Source organism: Podarcis bocagei (genome assembly GCF_964188305.1).
Source record: "Podarcis bocagei genome assembly, chromosome: 13".
Lineage (NCBI taxonomy): Eukaryota > Metazoa > Chordata > Lepidosauria > Squamata > Lacertidae > Podarcis > Podarcis bocagei.
The window spans coordinates 36,182,862-36,205,834 of record NC_138138.1 but is presented as its reverse complement, the minus strand read 5'-3'; the positions used below and the strand labels follow the sequence as shown (position 1 = coordinate 36,205,834).

The 22,973-nt window shown below is 49.6% G+C and overlaps 1 protein-coding gene and 1 gene segment (V, D, J or C); both read left to right on the top strand.

Annotated features, from left to right (window-relative positions):
• The first annotated feature begins 691 nt into the window (after positions 1 to 691).
• On the top strand, positions 692 to 21,836 carry LOC308572716 (Ig gamma-2C chain C region-like). The segment is given in 7 exons: positions 692 to 1,091; positions 2,258 to 2,596; positions 3,326 to 3,622; positions 4,554 to 4,850; positions 19,947 to 20,438; positions 20,612 to 20,699; positions 21,460 to 21,836.
• LOC308572737 (uncharacterized protein) lies at positions 6,583 to 11,157 on the top strand. The gene is made up of 2 exons (XM_081169102.1): positions 6,583 to 7,803; positions 11,142 to 11,157. The coding sequence occupies exons 1-2, from the start codon at positions 6,998 to 7,000 to the stop codon at positions 11,143 to 11,145; spliced, it is 810 nt and encodes a 269-aa protein (XP_081025228.1). The 5' UTR covers positions 6,583 to 6,997; the 3' UTR covers positions 11,146 to 11,157.
• Positions 21,837 to 22,973: the final 1,137 nt, after the last annotated feature.

Here is a 22,973-nt window from a genome sequence, read left to right as displayed (position 1 = left end):
TGTAATGCAGTGTGTTCTCAGGGTCCTTTCTAACTCGTCATTTCCACAATTTTATGAAATCATCTGTCCTTGAAACAGCATTAAATTATGTCCAGGAGCTCAATGCTGCTTTGGGGAACAGCGCACTATCCCAATGCCCACATGCACCACAATTTGTGGGTGCCCGGCCTCTTCAAGGGGAATTTGTGGGTGCTGGGGCACCCAGGGCCCCAGGGAGTTGGCACTTATGGGCTCCCAAATAAGCTTTGGGCCACTACAAATCATTCTTAACAGAGAAGAAGATCTGTGACTGCCAGCTGCTTATGGCAAACTCTGCCTTTAGTTTGTGACCTGCTCTGCCTCTGCCCTGCCATTTTGTGACTGTTAGGCCTCAATAATCCTCAAGGCCGGAAGCAAAAAGTTTGGAGAACAAAGCGCTTGATGGGCCACCTAAAATCTAAGGTGACGTTCTCCCCTCAGCAACCAGTTTTTAAAAGCAGGTGTATACACATTCTATCTTAAATTATTTAACAACATTCATATATACCACTCAGTGTAAAGAAAACCTCTAAGCAGCTCACAAAAATATCAAACAGAACATCATGAAGAACATTATTTTAAAATATGCAAGGGAGACTTTGAAATCACCAGTATAAACTGCAGTGGAACCTTGGTTTTCAAACTTCTCCGTTGACAAACGTTTCGGAACTCGAATGCTGGAAGTAACTGCTTCAGTTTTCGAACACTTTTCGGAAGTCAAACATACCACATGGCTTCCGTTTTGAGTTTCCCTATTGTATTGATGCTTCCGTATTGAGTTTTCAGTTTTTGAATATTTTTGAACTCGAACGGTCTTCCGGAACAGATTGCGTTCGAAAACTGAGGTTCCACTGTAAAAAGAAACGAAACACGCCCAACTTCTACACGCCTGTCTGGGCTGGCTTGCTTAAAAGCAGAATGTTTTGATCTGACACCCGGGAGTCACAGTTCAACTGAACTTTTGTCTCTCAGGTGCATATTGCTCTCGCATCCTTTCTGGAGAATACAAAGTAAGCAAGGCGGCCCCAAAATGCCCAGCTTCTCGTGTTTGCTGCTCTCCTTGCAGGGTGCATGTAAGTCGCATCCCCTCACCTGGAGGACCCTTGCCAGTCTGGGGGGGGGGCTCCTGGGGGCTAGGGCAATGGAGGAGGAGGGAGGGAAGGAGGGAGAGGCGGCTTCGCAAAGACCAGCAGGAGCCGGGAAGCGGGCGGCCAGGCGGCCTAGTCCTAGAAGGACCAGGAGAGGTTTCCTGTCTGAAACCTGGAGAGCCTCTGCCAGTCAGTGTAGACAGTACTGGCCTAGGTGGACTGATGGTCTGATTCAGTATAAGGCACTTCCTATGTTCCTAAACAACTTATTTTTCCTTCAGCAGGAGGGTGGGGAGGGGCGCAAGACTCCCCTCTTGGCCTTACTGTTGAGGTCTAAAGCAGACCAGAGCAATACGTTTGGCACCAGCTTGGCTCAGGAGTTGCCAGAAGGAGGCGTACAAGGCGCCATCCAACTGCCTAAGGGACTCCACTCCAGATTTGTGTAGGGTTCGCTCCTTAACCTTTGCTGAAGATGTCCCACAAGGGAGTGGAGGTTTAGGGTCAGAGTTTTTTCCTTCTCCTAGATGGGCCACCTTCCCAGATTGTCGAGCCCCATCTGCCCCCCACTTCCCTCTATAGCTGGAGCTTGCCTTCACACGCAGGGGAGATCTCTTAACTCACTGAGGGTTTGAGACACGTTAGCTATCCTCACCTCATTTAGCCGTCCAGTCGAAGCATTTCCCAGGGAGTGGCCGCTATCGCCTGCTGACAGCTTCTTGGCTCTTTTTATGTGAATTGCCCTGAGACCGCTGGGTATAGGGTGGTATTATGATGATGATGATGATTATAATAATAATAGCCACAGGTGAGAGCTGAGTGCAGACTGAGGACCAAAGTTGGACAAGCCACCCCAGAAAGAGCTTGACGTGTCCCACACCAGAAGTATTCCCCCTCCTCTAGCGCCCACAGTGGATGGTTACTTTTTTGAGAAGTCAAAGGTGCATCCCGCATTCAGATTTAAACTAGTCCTCAAACTCCTCTAACCAGCCTGGTTTTGTTTTGTATTTTAACCAAATGGCTTCAGGAATCCCATTTTTGCATAACTACAGTTTGCAGGAATCTTAAAAGTTAAAAGTGGTTTATGATGGTTTTAGCCTGTGATGGAGGTCCAGTCTAATTACAGTCTAACTGTATCTCTTTGTCCTTTTCAGGGGCAGCCATGATAATCCAAGTCCCTTCATCCCCAGTCCAGGCAGGGCCACGCACTGATGCATTCCTGCCTTGCCATTACACTTTTGACCCTCCCATTACCATAAACCCTTCTGCCGTGATTGTGAGATGGTCGCTGAGAGGAAGAACCATTGTAAAGTTGCATGGGAGTATTTCAACCTATAGACCGAGGGGAGCAGTGCTTAATTGGAACACAGCGCGAGAGGGCAATGCCAGCGTCATCATCATAGATGTAAGAGGCGATGATGTCGGGGTGTATACGTGTTGTGTTAGCCATACTCCTGACGTTGCTGAAGGGAAGGTGACATTGAAATTAGAAGGTAAGGGATGCAAGGCGGTGGGCAGAAAACCTTTTTTAAAGCACTAAACATATTTAACATGAAAGTCCTTGATGTAAAATACAGTGGTACCTCGGTTTACAGTCGCTTCAGGTTACAGACTCCGCTAAGGCAGAAATAGTATCTCGGGTTAAGAACTTTGCTTCAGGATAAGAACAGAAATTGTGCAGAAGCAGCGGGAGGCCCCTTTAGTGGTGCTTCAGGTTAAGATCAGTTTCAGGTTAAGAACAGACCTCCAGAATGAATTAAGTTCTTAACCAAAGGTACCACTGTATCATTTTAAAGCACATCCTATGAAGCGCTTCATGTTAACTCTGGGCCAAACAAACCTGACAGGGCCCTATTTTAATGACGCTGCTGCTGATGATAATTTATACCCTGCCCATCTGGCTGGGTTTCCCCAGCCACTCTGGGTGGCTTCCAACAGAATAATAATAATAATAATAATAATAATAATAATAATAATAATAACAACAATAACAATAATGTGATAAAACATCAAACATTGAAAACTTCCCTTAATAGGGCTGCCTTCAGATGTCTTCTAAAAGTCAGATTGTTGTTTATTTATACATTTAAAGTACACTTAACTCGTGCGGCTTCCGGTGAAGAATCCTGGGAACGGCAGCTTGATGCTCACAGATCTACAGTTCCCAGCACCCTTTAAGCTGCCCAAGGAGATGCTCTCCTAACTCTCCTCTCTCCCTCCAGCTCCCCCACGCCTAACACTCGGCCCCACAGAAGTGCCGCTGGGAAAACCAATCAATTTGACGTGTGCAGCATCCGACTTTTACCCTGGCCATGTCTCTGTGAAGTGGCTGCGAGGCAGTGAGACTCTGAAAGTTGACTCTCCCCCTGCCAAGCTTGAGGCCAATTACCACTTCTATGCAGAGAGTGTCCTGAACTTCATACCACAAATCTCCGACGCTGGTGTCACCTTCTCATGCCACATCCAACACCGAGCAGCGAAAGACCCAATCAGTCAAGATATTGAGCTGAAGGTGGTAGGTAAGTGGGAACCTTTCCTGTGCAACCCTGGAGTCCTGCCCCATCTCCCCCATGCCCATGCTAAGCACAGTTCCCCCTTTTAGTGAGACCCAGTTCTGACTCGCACACTCTACCCTGTTCTGCCTCTGCGTATTTTTCTCCTCAAAACTCTATAGCTTTTTGCTCAAACCAGGTTGTGTCTCCTCCATGATATAGAAACTGTCAAGAATTTCTTTGCTGAAGTGGATGAAGCCCCTCCCAGTTGAGTTTGCTTCCACACTAGTTCCCTTCAGCATTGCCAGATACATCTAGGCCATACATTTAAAGCACATTTAACAGACACTTGGCCCCACAAAGGTGCAGCTGGCCAAACCAAGCACCATGATAAAAATAGACTTGAAATTGCTTAGTTTTGCCCTTGGCAACATGTTTTTCCCCACCAACAGGTTTTCCCCAGCAACAGGTTACCTTGGCAACAGACTTCTTTATTAGACAGGCTATGAATGAGAGCCGGCTGGCTGTCGCTCTGCCCAGATGCCCGAGGAGCACAGAGAAGGAATGATTCACTGTACTTAGTTTTTCTTTATTTTCCTCAGGGCAGCAGTTGTAGAAGTTGCCATGTTAATTCTTCAATAAATACTTTAAGCAGAACTGGAATGGGTGAGGTGTTTATTCCCACATGGGAATTCAATAACAGATGAGCTGAACTGAGAAAGAAGATTCAGGAAGAATTTCTGGGCGACTCCGCTGAATGAAAACGGAATCCCAAACGACTGGCATAGTGCACTGATGTGCCATACATTTAAAGGACATTTAACGGATATTGCTTTGTCTGAAGAGTCCTGGGAACTGTAGCTTGGTGCTCACAGAGCTACAGTTCCCAGCACCCTTTAACAAAACACAGTTAAGCTGCCAATGGAGATGTTCTCCTAACTCTCCTTTCTGCCTCCAGCTCCCCCACGCCTAACACTCGGCCATACAGACGTAGAGCTCGGTGAACCAAGCAACTTCTTGTGCACGGCATCTGACTTTTACCCTGGCAATGTCTCTGTAAAGTGGCTGCGAGGCAGTGAGACTCTGAAAGTTGACTTGCCCCCTGTCCAGCAAGGGCCCGATGGTCTCTTCTATGCAGAGAGTGTCCTGGAGTTCACCGCACAAATCTCTGATGCCGGCGTTACCTTCTCATGCCACATCCATCACCAAGCGAGAAAAGACCCAATCAGTCAAGATTTTGAGCTGAAGGTGCAAGGTAAGTGGGAGCCTTTCCTGTGCAACCTGGACTCCTGCAATGCCCATGCTAAGCACAGTTCCCCCTTAGTGAGACCCATTTCTGACTCGCACTCTCTACCCTGTTCTGCGTCTGCTTTGTTATGTACTGAAGTTCTCACCCTGGGCCAGCAGGGGGATACTGTAGATATTTATGCAAATGAAGGATCAAAAAGTGACGTTCAGTGATTGGATAGTTTGTATGCAAATGAAGGATCGAAAAGTGATGTTCAGTGATTGGATAGTTTTAGAAAATGGCAACAGTTACATAGTTCTGGAGCTCTATATCAGTGTTTCCCAACCACTGTTCCGCGGCACACTAGTGTGCCGCGAGATGTTGCCTGGTGTGCCGCGGGAAAAATTAAAAAATTCGAAAGATTTTTTTTTTAAGTCAAATTTTTGATTGGGGCGCCGTCACTAGATGACCCCTGGGGTTCCCTCCCTCCCTCCCGCTCTGCGCCTCCCTCCTCCTCCTCCTCCTCCGGGGAGGCCCTTCCTGGCTCTCGGCCAAGGCTTGGCGGCTGCCACTCACTCACTCGCTCGCCCACCCGTCCCTCCATCCCTGCACCCGGCCTCTCCCCCTCCGTCCCCGGTGCGGGGGCTGCCGGGATCCGTAGTCCCCTCACCCTTGGGCTCCGCACCCGCGCAGGGTGCGCGAACTACGTTTCCCAGCGTGGCCTGGCGGGCTGGGCGTTTTGTTTGAAGCGTTCTTCTCCCGGCCACGGAATGAGCGCGGCAGCGGCGGCCGGGCGGGCAGGGGCTCTTCCGCGCAGACCCCGCGCAGCCTGCCTGCGCCCCCGCGGAGATCGGGCGGCAGGATGGAGCCCGGGGATCCCCGTGGAGGCGGAGCGGCGGAGGCGGAGGCTGCCCCCCAGGTAGGGCTGCGTCGGGGTGTGTGTTATTTTTGCAATGCTGCATCCGCGCCGGAGGGGACGCATCGGACCGCGGAGAGATCCCTTGGCGGGCGTGCAAGGCAATGCATGCGTGCAGGCGTTGCATGGAGTGCAGTGCAATGCAATGGCAACGTGGCGCCCTGCATGCATGCATGCAACTTCCACCGGCGCTCCGGACTTGGCAGGTGAGGGGGGTCCCCAGTGGGCGGCAGAGAGAGCCGGGAGGGCGAAGGGGAGCCGGGGGGGAGCAGCGCTGCTCCCCGAGCCGAGCCCGGGGGGAAACTTCGGCGTCGTTGCGCCGGGTGTTGGAAGCGGAGGCTGGCGGGGGCCCCTCACCTGCAAAACCTGGTCGCCTCTCATATATTTCGTGCATTGCATTCATCGCCCGCTTTCTCCTCCAAGGAGCTCCCGGGGGCGCGCGTGGTTCTCCCTGTGTTATCCTCGCAGCAACAGCCCTGCGAGGTAGGTCAGGCGAGTGGCCCAAGGGAGCACCCAGGGATTGTCCTGGCCAGGTGGGGTGATTTGAACCCTGCTCTCTGCCCGGTCTTCGTCCTCATTTAGCCCCCACATGTGCATGACTGTGCATGACTGAGGTTTCCCCCCCTCGTCTTGGCTATGGTGTGAGTCTGTCCTGTTAATTAATGGGGTTCTGCCTTCGGAGAAGATGAGCCAGCCCTCAAGGAGGTGATTATGTAATTTGCTAGCATGTCCCTCCCGGCGTGACGCTGCGCGCTGACGTCACGGGGCTGTAATGGTGGTGTGCCTCGAGATTTTTTTTCATGAAACAAGTGTGCCTTTGCCCAAAAAAGGTTGGGAAACACTGCTCTATATAAGCAGGCTGACTGAGCTCCTCAGCTTAGTTCTGTTCCAGCTTACAAATAAAGAGCTGCTTTGGAAGAATCGCTGTGTCGTCTGATATGTTCGCCCACAACTTAACACTGGTGACGAGTATGGGATCGATGGACATCAGAGCACAGCCAGATGCAGCCATCCTCTGAACTGAGCTGAATCACTGAGCTGAAGCACTGAGCGAAATCACTGGACCTTTGTGCCAGCCTCTGAATCATGGGACTCCTACCTCGCTTGGTTCGACTGCTATCTCCAAGCCAACAAGCTGACAGCAGTATCAAAGGAACAGAAGCGGGGCCCATTCTTCAGCCTCTGTTGGCCTGAGGTGTTTGAGACGGCCCGAGCATTGGTTGCGCCTGAAGCAGTCCAGGCAACACCATGGGACACGATGCAAGAGAAGCTCCACAACCACTACGCGCCAAAGCTGTCCAAGATTGCTGCCCGCCATGCGTTCTACCACCGGAACCAGGCAGAGGGGGAGTCAATCAACAACTACACCACTGCCCTGCGACAGGCTGCAATGCACTGCGAGTTCCGAGACTTAGACGATGCCCGGATGGATCGAATCGTCTGCGAGGTCCGGGACATCCATGTGCAATGGCGTCTCCTCGCCAAGCCAGACCTCACGCTGCAGAAAGCCATTGAGAAGGCTGTGGCCTCAGAAGCTGCCCAGGAGATCCGCAAGTCCAGCAGCCCGCGTCTTGCTAGGAAGCCAGTTCCAGTGCATCACAAAGATGCCAGCAGTGATGAGGCATCCTCCAGTGAAGACGATGACATGCACCAGACAAAGCGGGAGCGCAGGAAGTTCCAACAGAAGTCCAAGGGCCAACCGGAATGTGCCGGCTGCGGAGGCAACCATTCCCGTGCCAAGTGTCAATTCAGAGATGCCATCTGTCGGACGTGTTCCAGAAGGGGCCACATCGCTAAGGTCGGCCAATCGGCTCCGTCTGACACCCCCCCTTCACCGACTCGCAAGTCCAAGTCTTCACTCCAGTCTGCCAAGGAAAGCTGTTTCGCTCTCACCAACTGCCGCTGCCCGTCTGGAACCACAATTGGCCAAACCGACTCGCCTACGCGATGCAAGCTGAACGTCACGGTGCTCATTGAAGGAGCTCCATGTGACATGGAGATCGACACCGGGTCTGCCCTGTCCATTGTGTCTTGGAGCACCATCAAAAGACTGGTACCCAGAGTGTCCAAAAGGCAACTCGACTCTCACCGCGTACACCTGAGAGACTACCAGGGAAACGAAATTCCTGTGGTAGGCGTTGGCCGGTTCCGGATCGCCTTCAAGGATTTTTCGGGTCTGCTCCGATTGGTGGTGGTCGAAGGTCAGCGGCCAAGCCTCCTAGGGCTAGACTGGTTTGATGCCCTCGGCCTGGAAGTCACCGGCATCAACTGCATCTCTAACGCAGAGACTGAGGGTCTGGTCAAAGACTTTGCCAAGGTTTCTGACAGCACTTTGGGGCAATATGCAGGTACGCCCATCTCCTTTAGCCTTGATCCACAAGTCACCCCCATCAAGCTAAAGCCACGCTGGGTTCCCTTTGCTCTCAAGGCTAAGGTGGACGAACAACTGGACAAGCTGATCGCCCAAGGAGTTTTGGAGCCGGTTGACCACGCCAAGTGGGAAACCCCCATCGTCACGCCTGTCAAGCCAGATGGGTGGGTGAGAATCTGTTGTCCAACACCTGCTGCATTCCCTGGGTGAGGGTAAGGTGGACCTTCGCTAAGCTGGACCTTGCCCAAGCCTATCAACAACTGCCTGTTGATGATGCCACTGCTGAAGCCCAGACGATCGTCACCCACCGAGGGGCATTCCGTTGCCGCCGGTTGCAATTCGGGGTGAGTGTGGCTCCTGGCATCTTCCAAAGCCTTATGGAGCGTCTCCTGCAAGGGCTTCCGGGCGTGATACCATATTTTGATGACGTCTTGGTGTCCGCAGACTCACACCAGCAGCTGTTCGAGCGCCTCCGTGCCGTGCTGACCAGGTTCCAAGAGGCCGGGCTCAAGGTAAAGAGGGAGAAGTGCCAGATCGCTGTTCCACAGGTGGAGTTCCTGGGCTATCTTATGACGCCTCTGGCCTTCACCCGACCACATCCAAGATCCGCGCTATCCAGCAGGCCCCCATCCCAAAGAACAAGACGGAGTTTGCAGGCGTTCCTGGGGCTGCTGAACTTTTATAACATGTTCCTGCCCCACAAAGCCACGGTGGCTGAGCCTCTTCACCGACTCCTCAGCACAAAGATGCCTTGGTCCTGGGGTCATCGGGAGACGGCGGCCTTCAACGCGGTCAAGGCTCTCCTTTCATCGGACAGTGTGCTGATACAGTACAGTGAAGCCAGGCCGCTGGTCCTTGCCTGCGATGCCTCACCTTTTGGCATCGGCGCTGTCCTTAGTCACCGTTTTCCAGACGGAAGAGAAGCACTGCTCGCCTACTTTTCCAGGACGCTATCTCTGACTGAACGGAATTACAGCCAGCTCGACAAGGAGGCACTGGCATTTGTGGCTGGAGTGAAGAGGTTCCATGAATACCTCTATGGCAGGACTTTTGACCTCATCACTGACCACAAGCCACTCCTGGGCCTCCTCGCCAGTGATCGTCCAACTCCACCGGTCCTCTCGCCGCGCATGCTGCGATGGACTGTTTTCCTGGCTGCCTACCACTACCAGCTCGTCCATCGCCCGGGGAAATTGATGGGCCATGCCGACGCCCTCAGCCATTGCCCTCTTCCAGCGTTTGTGGAAGACCTGGCTCCAGCTTCATCGCTCCTCCTGATTGAGGATCTTCCGGCAGCGCCTGTATCGGCTGCCACTGTGGCCTCCACATCTGCCCAGGATCGCACCATCAGCCGTGTGCTCAACTGGGTGTGGAGGGGGTGGCCACAAGGGCCTTTTGCATCGGAGTTCCAACCGTTTGCAACCAGACAACATGAACTCTCGGCTCATCGCGGCTGTCTGCTGTGGGGAGACTGCGTTGTGATTCCCCAAAGACTCCGTCAACGCGTCCTGGAGGCTCTGCACGTTGGCCACCCGGGAATCGTCAAAATGAAGGCGTTGGCTCGGTGTTACGTCTGGTGGCCTAACATGGATGATGCCATCACTGCCTGGGTGTCCGCCTGTCAAGCGTGCCAAGAATCGAGGCCTGCACCACCAGCAGCTAAGGGGCACACCTGGGAGATGCCCAAGACACCCTGGTTGAGGGTGCACATCGATCTGGCTGGCCCCTTTCATGGCCAGACCTTTATGGTAGTGGTGGACGCCTATTCCAAATGGCTGGAGGTGGCCCTGATGCCCTCCACCACCCGTCATCCGGGTGCTGCGAGGCCTGTTTGCGATGCATGGGTGTCCTGATGTCCTTGTCTCCAACAACGGACCGCAGTTCACGTCAGGCACTTTTGAGCGGTACCTTTTGGGACTGGGCACCCGCCATGCCCTAACGGCACCATTTCATCCATCCAGCAACGGGCAAGTGGAGAGAATGGTGCGCTCGGCAAAAGAGGCACTGGCGCACCTGGACCGGGGAGACTGGCATGAGCGGGTCGCTGAATACTTGTTCGTGCAACACATCACCCCTCATGTGGCCACAGGGCGGAGTCCTGCTGAACTGCTTATGGGCCACCGCCTTAGGTCACCACTCGACCGGCTGCACCCGGACTTTGCCGTGGCCGAACCCCCAGGCTGTGCCAACGTGCCACGGTCATTTGTTCCAGGAAACCAGGTCTTTGCCCGGAACTATGTGGGGGACATTCCTTGGGTGCCAGCCACAGTAGTGGGAGTCACTGGACCTTGCTCGTACCAGGTGGCACTCGAAGACGGACGCTTGTGGCGCTGGCACATAGACCAGCTTAGGCACAGGGTTGGGGACTTGGACACTACCGTGGTGCCCCCAACTGCGCTTGTGGCTCCAGAAGAGACACTTACAGATGACGAGGCTCCACCTACACCTCTCTCGCAAACTGCCACCGTGGAGCCGAACCAAGCCACTTCAGAGGGTCTGCCAGACTTACCACAGGCTCAGACCACTCCACTTGCGGAGGCTCCACCCACAGCAGCGGATCCAGGGGATTTGGTTTCAACGCCACCTAGGGTCGCACCACAGCCTCAGCAAGAATTGTGTGGCCCCCCCGGACTTGGCTACCAGTCCCCGGCGGTCTGGCAGAGTTTCCAAGCGCCCAACTTATTTAAAGGACTATGTTGTTGGACATGTATCACTGTTGGTCTAAGTATGTGAAATGTAACCGATATGCTTTTGTGCCTAATTGAACCATTACGTGTAGTGCTGTATATAAGGAAACCATTACGATTGTAACTAATGCCTTATCTCGGTGGGGAGGGGTGTTATGTACTCAAGTTCTCACCCTGGACCAGCAGGGGGATACTGTAGATAGTTATGCAAATGAAGTATCGAAAAGTGATGTTCAATGATTGGATAGTTTGTATGCAAACATTTCTGACTCGCACTCTCTACCCTGTTCTGCGTCTTGTTATTTTCCTCCTCAAAACTCTGTATCCCTTTGCTATCTGCTGAGGTAGGTGAAGGCCCACCCAGTTGAATTTGCTTCCACACTAGGGCCCCTCACAATTACTAAGGCACTGCTTTCCTGCAAATCAGCTGGAAGTCGCATTAAAATGGTGGCTTCACACACTACTTAACATGGCGCTATATTTAGCAAAAAGGCTTTACGTTCCCCATGTTCGGAGATGGGAAGCCTGTGACCTTCCAGATGTGGATGGGCTCCAGCTCCCGTCAGACCTAGCCAGGAAAGCCAATGGTCAGAATGATGGGAGTTGTAGTCAAAGGACATTGGAGAGCCACACTTTCCCCATCCTTGCCTCACAGGACCTGTAGTGAGGTCCGTCTGGCGCCTCCATTGACCTCTTACCCCCCAGGCTGTGATGGACTAGAATGGCATTTTTCACACCCTTTAAAAGGAACATAGGTCTGACTAAAAGATGCAATTAAAGGGCTGCATGTCAGTAATCATAAAAAAGCACAAAAGATGAGAGGAAGGCAATTCCAGGCTAAGCACTTGGCATGGAAGCAACACAGCATTCTGCCTCCAAAGACCACCAGTTGGAAGCCCCTAGTGGTCACAAACAGGGCACAATAAATTGCTTCTTCACCCCATTCTTCTCTTGGGGTCAAGCCACATGTCAGGATATTATTGGATATCTTGGTGCCTTTTTCCCTTAAGTCAAAACTGCTGTGGAGTGCAACTCTTAATTCGACTGCGGGGAAATGATGGCACCGGAGGGGAGAATTAACCTTTTCCCCAAGTGCCTTCTTAAGGGAAACTGTAGCTCTGCAATAGTGACTTTTGTTGGTCTCAGGATATAGTTGGACTCGGACCCTTTGTCCATCTAGCGCAGTATTGTCCTGGCAGCAGCTGTATGCAAGGTAGATGCTCTGGTGCTGAGCTGCTCTTGTGTAATGCATTCACACAACTGCTGCTAGGTGGGTTGCCTTTATAATCTGCAGTGTCTCCCTCTATTGGCCATCACCAGACTTGCAGGACCTCAACATCTCTTTCTTCTCCTTGCAGCTCGCCCAGAACTTCATATGCTCACCAGGCCATCAGGGAAGATGTTCTTGGTAGCTGAGTGCCTAGCATGTGGGTTTTACCCACAAAACGTTACAGTGCAGTGGCTGAAAAATGGGGAGCCGATCCAAGGGAAAATATACGAGTCGGAACTTGTACAGAATCCTAATGGGACGTTCTCAACCGGAAGCGTCTTCTTCCCAAAGCAGGACCATTTTGCAGCCAATTTTACCTGCCAGGTACAACATGAAGCACTGGAGGCACCACTGGAGGAGACGATCCCCTGGGAGCCAGAAGGTGAGGGTGATAGAATTACCCACCCCTCATCCCCAGAATGTATTACCAAATCACCTCGGCCAAAATGTTAACCTGCATCTCCAACTGACTCTCCTCCAGGTCTAGGATACTTTGGATCACCGATGACTTGGCTACTAGGATCTGCGGGACATGTTGTGGGAATTGGCACGGGAATTGGAGCAACGTTGATGTACCAAAGACGCAGAGGTGAGTTGGGGCTGCCTGGAGTGGTGGCAGAAAGGGCAGCAGAGTCCGTGGGGAGGCAAGGCTGCAGTGCTGGGGCACGAGACTGCAGATTGCGGTTTGGAGACACCTGATTATTGCGTTTTCTCTCTCTCTCTCTTATCAGCCCTGTAAGCTCAAGCTGCGCTGAATGACGAAACCCTCCTGAAGATGTCGAAAGTCAGGAGGGAAAAGCCAGATGAAGTCTTTGGTATCTAACAGTCCACGGAATGACATTTTGGCACAGGGTTGTTCTAGGCAATGCAATATTGTTCCATTTCATTATGTATTTCCTAGAAAATCTATTTCAAGTATGATAATTGCAGGAGGCTTCATTTTAAAGTCAAGGCGATTTAAATCATTTAAAATCAACCTTCCATTCTGAAATTATATACATATAGTAGAGCTCTGCACTCTTTGGGTATTCTAAGAAACCAAGGGATATTGAGGCTTTTAAGATGGATATTATAATTTGTTAGTTTCAGGGCTGTGCCTCTACCAACTCAGGGCCCGAAACGAGACCAAGGAACACCTGATCCAGCCTGATCTTCATACTGATGACCAGTTGTGTTGTGACATACGAAAGAGTGCCTAGCTTGAGGGTTCAGTTAATGTTTAATTAAGGTTAATAAACCCTTCATGTCAGGAAGGAGGTTGGGGAACAAAAAGCTGCATCTCCTTGCCTCCCCGCTCTGACTGGAGCATCGAGAGCAAGAGGGTTCAATCCTGCCTGGTGCTGCTTCACCAACACATCCCCCAGTCTGCCTCTCCTCTTTCTCCATCATTTCCCTCCCCGTTCCAGTTTGTGTATAATACGATTTCTTTTCTCCTTTAGTTTTTCACCTTATACACTGCATTATCTGTATGGCTATACTTTAGCTTTACGTCTACCAAGTTATATTTCTTGTTTTTTTGTGTTCTGAATTCTGTATGGAAAAACAGATTTCAATAAAGTGTTTATTTTTTAAAAAAATCCCAAATCTGTAGTAATTCAAATGTAGGAGAAAATAATTGACAGCACCAGTGCCTGACGTTGGGCAAAAGATTCCTGCAAAGCAGGAGGTTCTACTAGACGGCCCTCGGGGTCCTTTCCAACTCGTCAGTTCCACAATTTTATGAAATCATCTGTCCTTGAAACAGCATTGAATTATGCCCAGGAGCTCAATGCTGCTTTGGGGAACTGCGCACTGTCCCAATGCCCACATGCACCACAATTTGTGGGTGCCTGGCCCCTTCATGGGGAATTTGTGGGTGCTCAGGCACCCAGGGCCCCAGGGAGTTGGCACCTAGGGGCTCCCAAATAAGCTTTGGGCCGCTGCAAATCATTCTTAACAGAGAAGGAGATCTGTGACTGCCAGCTGCTTATGGCAAACTCTGCCTCTAGTTTGTGACCTGCTCTGCCTCTGCCCTGCCATTTTGTGACAGGCCTCAATAATCCTCAAGGCCAGAAGAAGAATTTTTTGAGAACAAGCCACTCAATTGGCCATCTAAAAACTAAGTCGACTGTTCCTCCCTCGGCAACCATTTTTAAAAAGCAGGTGTATACCCATTCTGTTTTAAATTATTTAACAACATTCATATATACCACTTGGTTTTAAGAAAACCTCTAAACAGCTCACAAAATATTGAATGGAACACAGGCATCATTGTTAAAAACAGTTATGCAAAGGAGACTTTTAAATCTCCAGTACTAAGTAAAAAGAAACGAAATGCGCCTAACTTATACACGCCTGGCTGGGCTTGCTGCCATAAAAGCAGAAATGTTTTGCTCTGGTGCCAGGAAGCCGCAGCTCAACTGAAATTTTATCTCTCAGCACATTGCACTCACATCCTTTCTGCAGAAATGAAAGTAAGCAAGGCGGCTCCAAAATGTCCAGCTTCTCGTGTTTGCTGCTCTTCTTGCAGGGTGCATGTAAGTCACAGCCCCTCACCCAGAGGACTCTGGCGCAGCTCCTGGGGGCGAGGGTGATGGGGGAGGAAGGAGGGACGGGCGGCTTCGCAAAGACCAGCAGGAGCCGGGAAGCGGGCGGCCAGGCGGCCTAGTCCTAGAAGGACCAGGAGAGGTTTCCTGTCTGAAACCTGGAGAGCCTCTGCCAGTCAGTGTAGACAGTACTGGCCTAGGTGGACTGATGGTCTGATTCAGTATTAGGCACTTCCTGTGTTCCTATGAAACTTCTTTTTCCTTCAACGGCAGGGTGGGGAGGGGCGCAAGACTCCCCTCTTGGCCTTACTGTTGAGGTCCAAAGCAGACCAGAGCAATACGTTTGGTACCAGCTTGGCTCAGGAATTGCCAGAAGGAGGTGTACAAGGCACCATCCAACTGCCTAAGGGACTCCACTCCAGATTTGTGTAGGGTTTGCTCCTTAGCCTCTGCTGAAGATGTCCCACAAGAGAGTTTTTTTCCTTCTCCTAGATGGGCTACCTTCCCAGATAGACGAGCCCCATCTGCCCCTCACTTCCCTCTATAGCTGGAACTTGTCTTCACATGCTGGGGAAATCTCTTAACTCACTGAGGGTTTGAGACACGTTAGCTCAGTTTTTCCCAACCTTTTTTGGGCAAAGGCACACTTGTTTGATGAAAAAAATCTCGAGGCACACCACCATTACAGCCCCGTGACGTCAGCGCGCAGCGTCACGCCGGGAGGGACGCACGAAAGTGTAAGTTTCAATTTTCCCCCTCCCCTTGCCGGGGAACCTCCAAGCTTTGGGGGTGGGGGGGGAGGAGGCAGCAAAGCGAGGCAGGAAGGAGAGCGCGGCTTGGCTGGGTGAGCTTTGGCAGGGGCAGGGAATGAGAGCCGCGAGGCGGGCGCTGCGGACGGAGGCGCTGCCCGCCGAGCTCGCAGGCAGCCAGGCAGGCAGACGGCGAGAGCCCCGTGCTGGGCGGCCTCTCCTCGCCGCCGCCGCCCCGCCTCTCGCCGCCCGACTCGCACGCCTCCCTCCAGGCAACATCTCGCGGCACACCAGGCAACATCTCACGGCACACTAGTGTGCCGCGGAACAGTGGTTGGGAAACACTGCGTTAGCTGTCCTCACCTCATTTAGCCGTCCAGTCGAAGCATTTCCCAGGGAGTGGCTGCTATCACCTGCTGACAGCTTCTTGGCTCTTTTTATGTGGATTGCCCTGAGACTGCTGGGTATAGGGTGGAATAATAATAATAATAATAATAATAATAATAATAATAATAATAGGAGCCACAGGTGAGAGCTGAGTGCAGACTAAGGACCAAAGTTGGACAAGCCACCCCAGAAAGAGCTTGACGTGTCCCACACCAGAAGTATTCCCCCTCCGCTAGCGCCCCATACACCACAGTAGATAGTTACCTTTTTTGAGAAGTCAAAGGCGCATCCTGCATTCAGATTTAAACTAGTCCTCAAACTCCTCTAACCAGCCTGGTTTTTTTTACCAAAGGGCTTTGGGATTCCCTTTTTTGTATAACTACAGTTTGCAGGAACCTTAAAAGTGAAAACTGGCTTATGATGGCTTTAGCCTTTGATGAAGGTCCAGTCTAATTACAGTCTAACAGTATTTCTTTGTTCTTTTCAGGGGCAGCCGTGATAATCCAAGTCCCTTCATCCCCAGTCCAGGCAGGGCCACACTCTAATGTATCCCTGCCTTGCCACTTCTCCTTAGACCCTCCCAGGCCCATAAACGTTGATTTCCTGATTGTGAGATGGTCGCTGAGAGGAAAAAATGTTGCAAAGTTCGATACCAACATCACAGTGTTTAGACCGAGGGGAGCAGTGCTTGATGCGACGCGGCTGCCAGAGGGAAACGCCACCCTCTACCTCTCGGACGTAAGGGAGGAGGATGCTGGGGAGTATACGTGTTTTGTTCTCCATACTCCTGACAGTGCTGAAGGGAAGGTGGCATTGAAATTAGAAGGTAAGGGAGGCAAGGCGCCGGGTGGAAAACCTTTTTAAAAGCACCAAACACAGTTCACATTAAAGTCCTTGATGTAAAATACCATTTTAAAGCACATCCTTTGAAGCTCTTCACGTTAACTCCAGGCTAAACATACCAGACAGGGCCCTAGTTTTATTCATGTATCTGCCTCATTGTGATATTAAGCAGCTGGGCTGTGTCTATTTCTACAAGAGAATAAAATGTCCAACTGAGTTAACTGAAGCTTACTCCCAGGTAAGTGGGTATCAGAATTGCAATTTGTACAGTTCCGTTTCTTGAACTGCTGCAACTGTGGTTTAATGGTTTTTATTTTGTATGGTGTAAATATTGTATTTTTATCTTTTATCTGAATTAGATTTCTGGCCCATGAGACAATATGGCTGCTGATGGTGTGGGACAGAAATTTTTAAATAAATAAATACTTATAATTTGGGTCCCACGGTGCTCCCTTGGAAATAATTTGCCTATTTGAAGCACATAACACTGGTTCTTTCTCAGCTGTGTTGGCTGCCATTATACTTCCCAGCATTTTTCAAGATTCATATCTTGATATCCTAAATTGGTTAGGGCCGTGTATTACAGGGAACACCAGCTCGCATTCAAGCCTACTCCTCTGGAGATGAGGCTTTGGGGAGAGTTGCAGTTTCATGTTCCATCATTGAGAGATGTTCATTGTAAGGAAACAGAGCAGGGCCTCCTTTGTGGTGGTGCTACAGAACTGAGATGTGACCTCTCAAGAGAGGCTTGACAAAAGCACGCTTTGACAAATATCATCACCATTTATTTATTTATATCCCACCCATCTAGGTGGGTTTCCCCAGCCACTCTGGGCAGCTCCCAACAGAATATTAAAAACACAATAAAACACCAAACATTAAAAACTTCCCTAAGCAGGGTTGCCTTAAGGTGTCTTCTAAAAGTTAGATAGTTGTTTGTTTCCTTGACATCTGTTAGGAGGGTGCCCTCTGCCTGGTTCCCTGTAACCCCACTTATTGGAGGGGGGGGAGCCACCAGAAGGCCCTGAGCACTGGACATCAGAGTCTGGGCTGAATGATGGGGGTGGAGACGCTCCTTCAGGTATACTAGGCCAAGGCCGTTTAGGGCTTTAAAGGTCAGCACCAACACTTTGAAGTGTGCTCAGAAATGTACTGGAGGCAATGTACATCTTTCAGGACTGGTGTTATATGCTCTCGGTAACCTGTCCCAGTCACCAGTGTAGCTGCTGCATTCTGGATTAGTTGTAGTTTCCAGGTCACCTTCAAAGGTAGCCCCACGTAGAGCGCATTGCAGTAGCCCAAGTGGGACAGTCTCCCAGACCTTGAGGGATGGCATAGTGGAGATACAGGACTGCAGCTCACACTGCATTTGGGGGCAGGCCAGGCAGGACTTGGGGCTAAGAGGATAGTGAGTAACGTAAAGGCCACCTAATGAGTTCATGGGCAAGGTGAGATTTGATCTGCAGATTCCCAGTGCATGTTTTCAACTATGACTTCTACTCCAACTTCCTTGTACTGAGAGTTTCCTTTTACTGTGGAAGGGAAGAGGGAAGTCATATCCATGCCATACATTTAAAGCACACTTAAATCGTGTGGCTTCCAGTGAAGAATCCTGGGAACTGCAGCTTGCTGCTCACGGAGCTACAGTTCCCAGCACCCTTTAAGCTGCCCAAGGAGATGCTCTCCTAACTCTCCTTGCTCCTTCCAGCTCCCCCACGCCTAACACTCGGCCCCACAGAAGTGCCGCTGGGAAAACCAAGCACTTTGACATGTGCAGCATCCGACTTTTACCCTGACCGTGTCTCTGTGAAGTGGCTGCGAGGCAGTGAGACTCTGAAAGTTGACTCGCCCCCTGCCAAGCGTGGGCCCAATTACCACTTCTATGCAGAGAGTGTCCTGAACTTCATACCACAAATCTCGGATGCTGGTGTTACCTTCTCATGCCACATCCAACACCAAGCAGCGAAAGACCCAATCCATAAAGATTTTGAGCTGAAGGTACAAGGTAAGTGGGAGCCTTTCGTGTGCAACCTTGAGTCCTGAAATGCCCATGCTAAGCACAGTTCCCCGTCTTAGTGAGACCCAGTTCTGACTCGCACTCTCTACCCTGTTCTGCCTCTGCTTATTTTCCTCCTCAAAACTCTGTATCCCTTTGCCTGTAGTGAGGTCCGTCTGGCGTCTCCATTGACCTCTTACCCCCCCAGGCTGCGATGGACTAGTATGGCATTTTTCACACACCTGCCCTTTAAAGGGAATGTAGGTCTGACTAAAAGATGCAATTAAAGGGCTGCATGTCAGTAATCATAAAAAAGCACAAAAGATGAGAGGATGGTAATTCCAGACTAAGCACTTGGCATGGAAGCAACACAGCATTCTGCCTCCAAAGACCACCAGTTGGAAGCCCCTAGTGGTCACAAACAGGGCACAATAAATTGCTTCTTCACCCCATTCTTCTCTTGGGGTCAAGCCACATGTCAGGATATTATTGGATATCTTGGTGCCTTTTTCCCTTAAGTCAAAACTGCTGTGGAGTGCAACTCTTAATTCGACTGCGGGGAAATGATGGCACCGGAGGGGAGAATTAACCTTTTCCCCAAGTGCCTTCTTAAGGGAAACTGTAGCTCTGCAATAGTGACTTTTGTTGGTCTCAGGATATAGTTGGACTCGGACCCTTTGTCCATCTAGCGCAGTATTGTCCTGGCAGCAGCTGTATGCAAGGTAGATGCTCTGGTGCTGAGCAGCTCTTGTGTAATGCATTCACACAACTGTGGACTGTTTAGAAGCTGCTAGGTGGGTTGCCTTTATACAGTGGTACCTTGGTTTTTGAACTTAATCCATTCCGGGAGATCATTCGACTCCCAAAACCATTTAAAAACCAAGGTGCAGTTTCTGATTGGCTGCAGGAGCTTCCTGCACTCAATTGGAAGCCGTGGAAGCTGCGTCAGGCATTCGGCTTCCAAAAAACGTTCGCAAACCGGAACACTCACTTCCGAGTTTGTGGTATTCAGGAGCCGATATGTTTGACAACTAAGCCGTTCGGGAACCAAGGTACCACTGTACAGTGGTACCTCAGGTTACATAAGTATCAGGTTACATAGGCTTCAGGTTATAGACTCTGCTAACCCAGATATAGTACCTCAGGTTAAGAACTTTGCTTCAGGATGAGAGCAGAAATTGTGCTCCTGCGGCGCGGCGGCAGCAGGAGGCCCCATTAGCTAAAGTGGTGCGTCAGGTTAAGAACAGTTTCAGGTTAAGAACGGACATCCGGAATGAATTAAGTTCTTAATCTGAGGTACCACTGTACTCTGCAATGTCTTCCTCTAGTGACCGTCACCAGACTTGCAGGACCTCAGCATCTCTTTCCTCTCCTTACAGCTCGCCCAGAACTTCATATAGTCACCAGGCCGCCACGGAAGACGTTCTTGGTACCTGAGTGCCTAGTGTGTGGGTTTTACCCAGAAAACGTTGAAGTGCAGTGGCTGCAAAATGGGGAACCAATACAAGAGACAATATACAAATCTGACCTTGTACAGAATTCTAATGGGACGTTCTCAACCGGAAGCGTCTTCTTCCCAAAGCAGGACCATTTTGCAGCCAATTATACCTGCCAGGTACATCATGAAGCACTGGAGGCACCACTGGAGGAGACGATCCCCTGGGAGCCAGAAGGTGAGGGTGATGGAATTACCCACCCCTCATCCCCAGAGTATATTACCAAATCACCTCGGCCAAAACTGAAACCTGCATCTCCGACTGACCCTCCTCCAGCTCCAGGATCACCGATGACTTGGCTGGTAGGCTCTCTTGGACTCGCTTTGGGACTTGTCCTAGGAGGTGGAGCGATGTTGATGTACCAAAGATGCAGAGGTGAGTTGGGGCTGCTGGGAGTGGTGGCAGAAAGGGCAGCAGAGTCCGTGGGGAGGCAAGGCTGCAGTGCTGGAGCACGGGACTGCAGATTGCAATTTGGAGGCACCTGATTATTGCGTTCTCTCTCTCTCTCTCTCTCTCTCTCTCTCTCTCTCTCTCTCTCTCTCTCTCAGCAGCCAAGAATGAGCAAGCTGAGCCAAATGACCAAACCCTCCTGAAGAAGATGGGAGAAGATGCCGAAAGCCATGAAGGAAAAGCCAGGTGAAGTTTTTGGTATCTAAGAGTCCACAGAATGACATTTTGGCACAGGGTTGTTCCAGGCAATGCAATATTGTTCCATTTCATTATGTATTTCCTAAAAAATGCATTTCCAGTATGATAATTGCAGGAGGCTTCATTTTAAAGTCAAGGCGATTTAAATCATTTAAAATCAACCTTACATTCTGAAATTATGTAGAGCTCTGCACTCTTTGGGAATTCAAAGAAACCAAGGGATATTGAGGCTTTTAAGATGGATATTATAATTTGTTAGTTTCAGGGCTGTGCCTCTCCCAACTCAGGGCCCGAAACGAGCCCAAGGAACACCTGATCCAGCCTGATCTTCATACTGATGACCAGTTGTGTTGTGACATACGAAAGAGTGCCTAGCTTGAGGGTTCGGTTAATGTTTAATTAAGGTTAATAAACCCTTCATGTCAGGAAGGAGGTTGGGGAACAAAAAGCTGCATCTCCTTGCCTCCCCGCTCTGACTGGAGCATCAAGAGCAAGAGGGTTCAATCCTGCCTGGTGCTGCTTTACCAACAGTCTGCCTCTCCTCTTTCTCCATCATTGCCCTCCCTGTCCCAGTTTGTGTGTAATATGATTTCTTTTCTCCTTTAGTTTTTCGCCTAATACGCTGCATTATCTGTATGGCTATACTTTAGCTTCACCTGGACCAAGTTATGTTTCTTGTTTTTAAGTGTTCTGAATTCTGTATGGAAAAACAAATTTCTTTTTTTATTATTCATGTATGCTACAACAGCGGCAAGAGTCTTGATGGCACAAGGATGTAAGAATGAGGAAACCCCGCCAAAGGAACAGTGGCAAGAGAAATTGATGTACTATGCAGAAATGGCTAAACTGACATACAAACTGTGAGATAAGGATAACTGTGACTTCAAAGAAGAATTTGAACTTTTTACAAAGTATTTAAAAAGACAACAAAATGAATTGGACTCCTTGGCAGCTTTTGAATAAACATACACAAATTTAGTGATTGATAACTAAGGATGGAGAACCCCAGTTGCCTCCTGCAACCCTTGAGCCATAGATCGGGGTCATCTATAACTACAATGCTACATCTGAATTAATACAGATTTGGGGGTTTTTTAAAAATAAAATAAAAACACTTTATGGAAATTTCTTTTTCCTTTTTTTTAAAAAAAATATTAACAATTTCAACATAACAACATATCAAAACATATCATATTCATTACACTGGGGAACAATTTTTTTTCCATTTTCTGTTATATGAGATTTTTCAGCTGTTCTTATATGTTCTTTCAATGCTGATTTAAAATCTGAAATCGATTTTCGTGTACATGCTATAGTTATCTTGCAATTTCCAACTTTTGCCGATATGTCATATTTACACTGGGGATAAGTGGACACATTTGTGTCTACTCGAAGAAGCCATGGTCCGATATGAAAAATACAAATATTTAGGCTACAAAACTGTAAAAATAAAGAAAAAATAAGTTTGCAAAACAATAATTACCATGTGGTTAGGGTAGATCAATGTGTCAGTGTCCACTTATCCCCAGTGTAAATCTGACATACAGTGGTACCTCGGGTTAAGTACTTAGTTCGTTCCGGAGGTCTGCTCTTAACCTGAAACTGTTCTTAACCCGAAGCACCACTTTAGCTAATGGGGCCTCCTGCTGCCGCTGCGCCACCAGAGTATGATTTCTGTTCTCATCCTGAAACAAAGTTCTTAACCCGAGGTAATATTTCTGGGTTAGCAGAGTCTGTAACCTGAAGCGTATGTAACCCGAGGTACCACTGTATCGGCAAAAGTCAGAAATTGCAATATAACTATAGCATGTAGAAGAAGAAGAAGAAGAGTTTGGATTTGATATCCCGCTTTATCACTACCCGAAGGAGTCTCAAAGCGGCTAACATTCTCCTTTCCCTTCCTCCCCCACAACAAACCCTCTGTGAGGTGAGTGGGGCTGAGAGACTTCAAAGAAGTGTGACTAGCCCAAGGTCACCCAGCAGCTGCATGTGGAGGAGCGGGGAATCGAACCCGGTTCACCAGATTACAAGTCCACCGCTCTTAACCACTACACCACACTGGCTCACTGACGAAAATCGATTTCAGATTTGAAATCAGCATTGAAAGAACATATAAGTACAGCTGAAAAATCTCATGCAAAACAAAATTTAAAAAAAATGTTCCCCAGTATACTGTATATCCCAAGGGAATACATTTTTTTTGCATACCTCCAACTGTACATAGATATGCATGTCATTTTCAATGCTATACATGTCATGTTC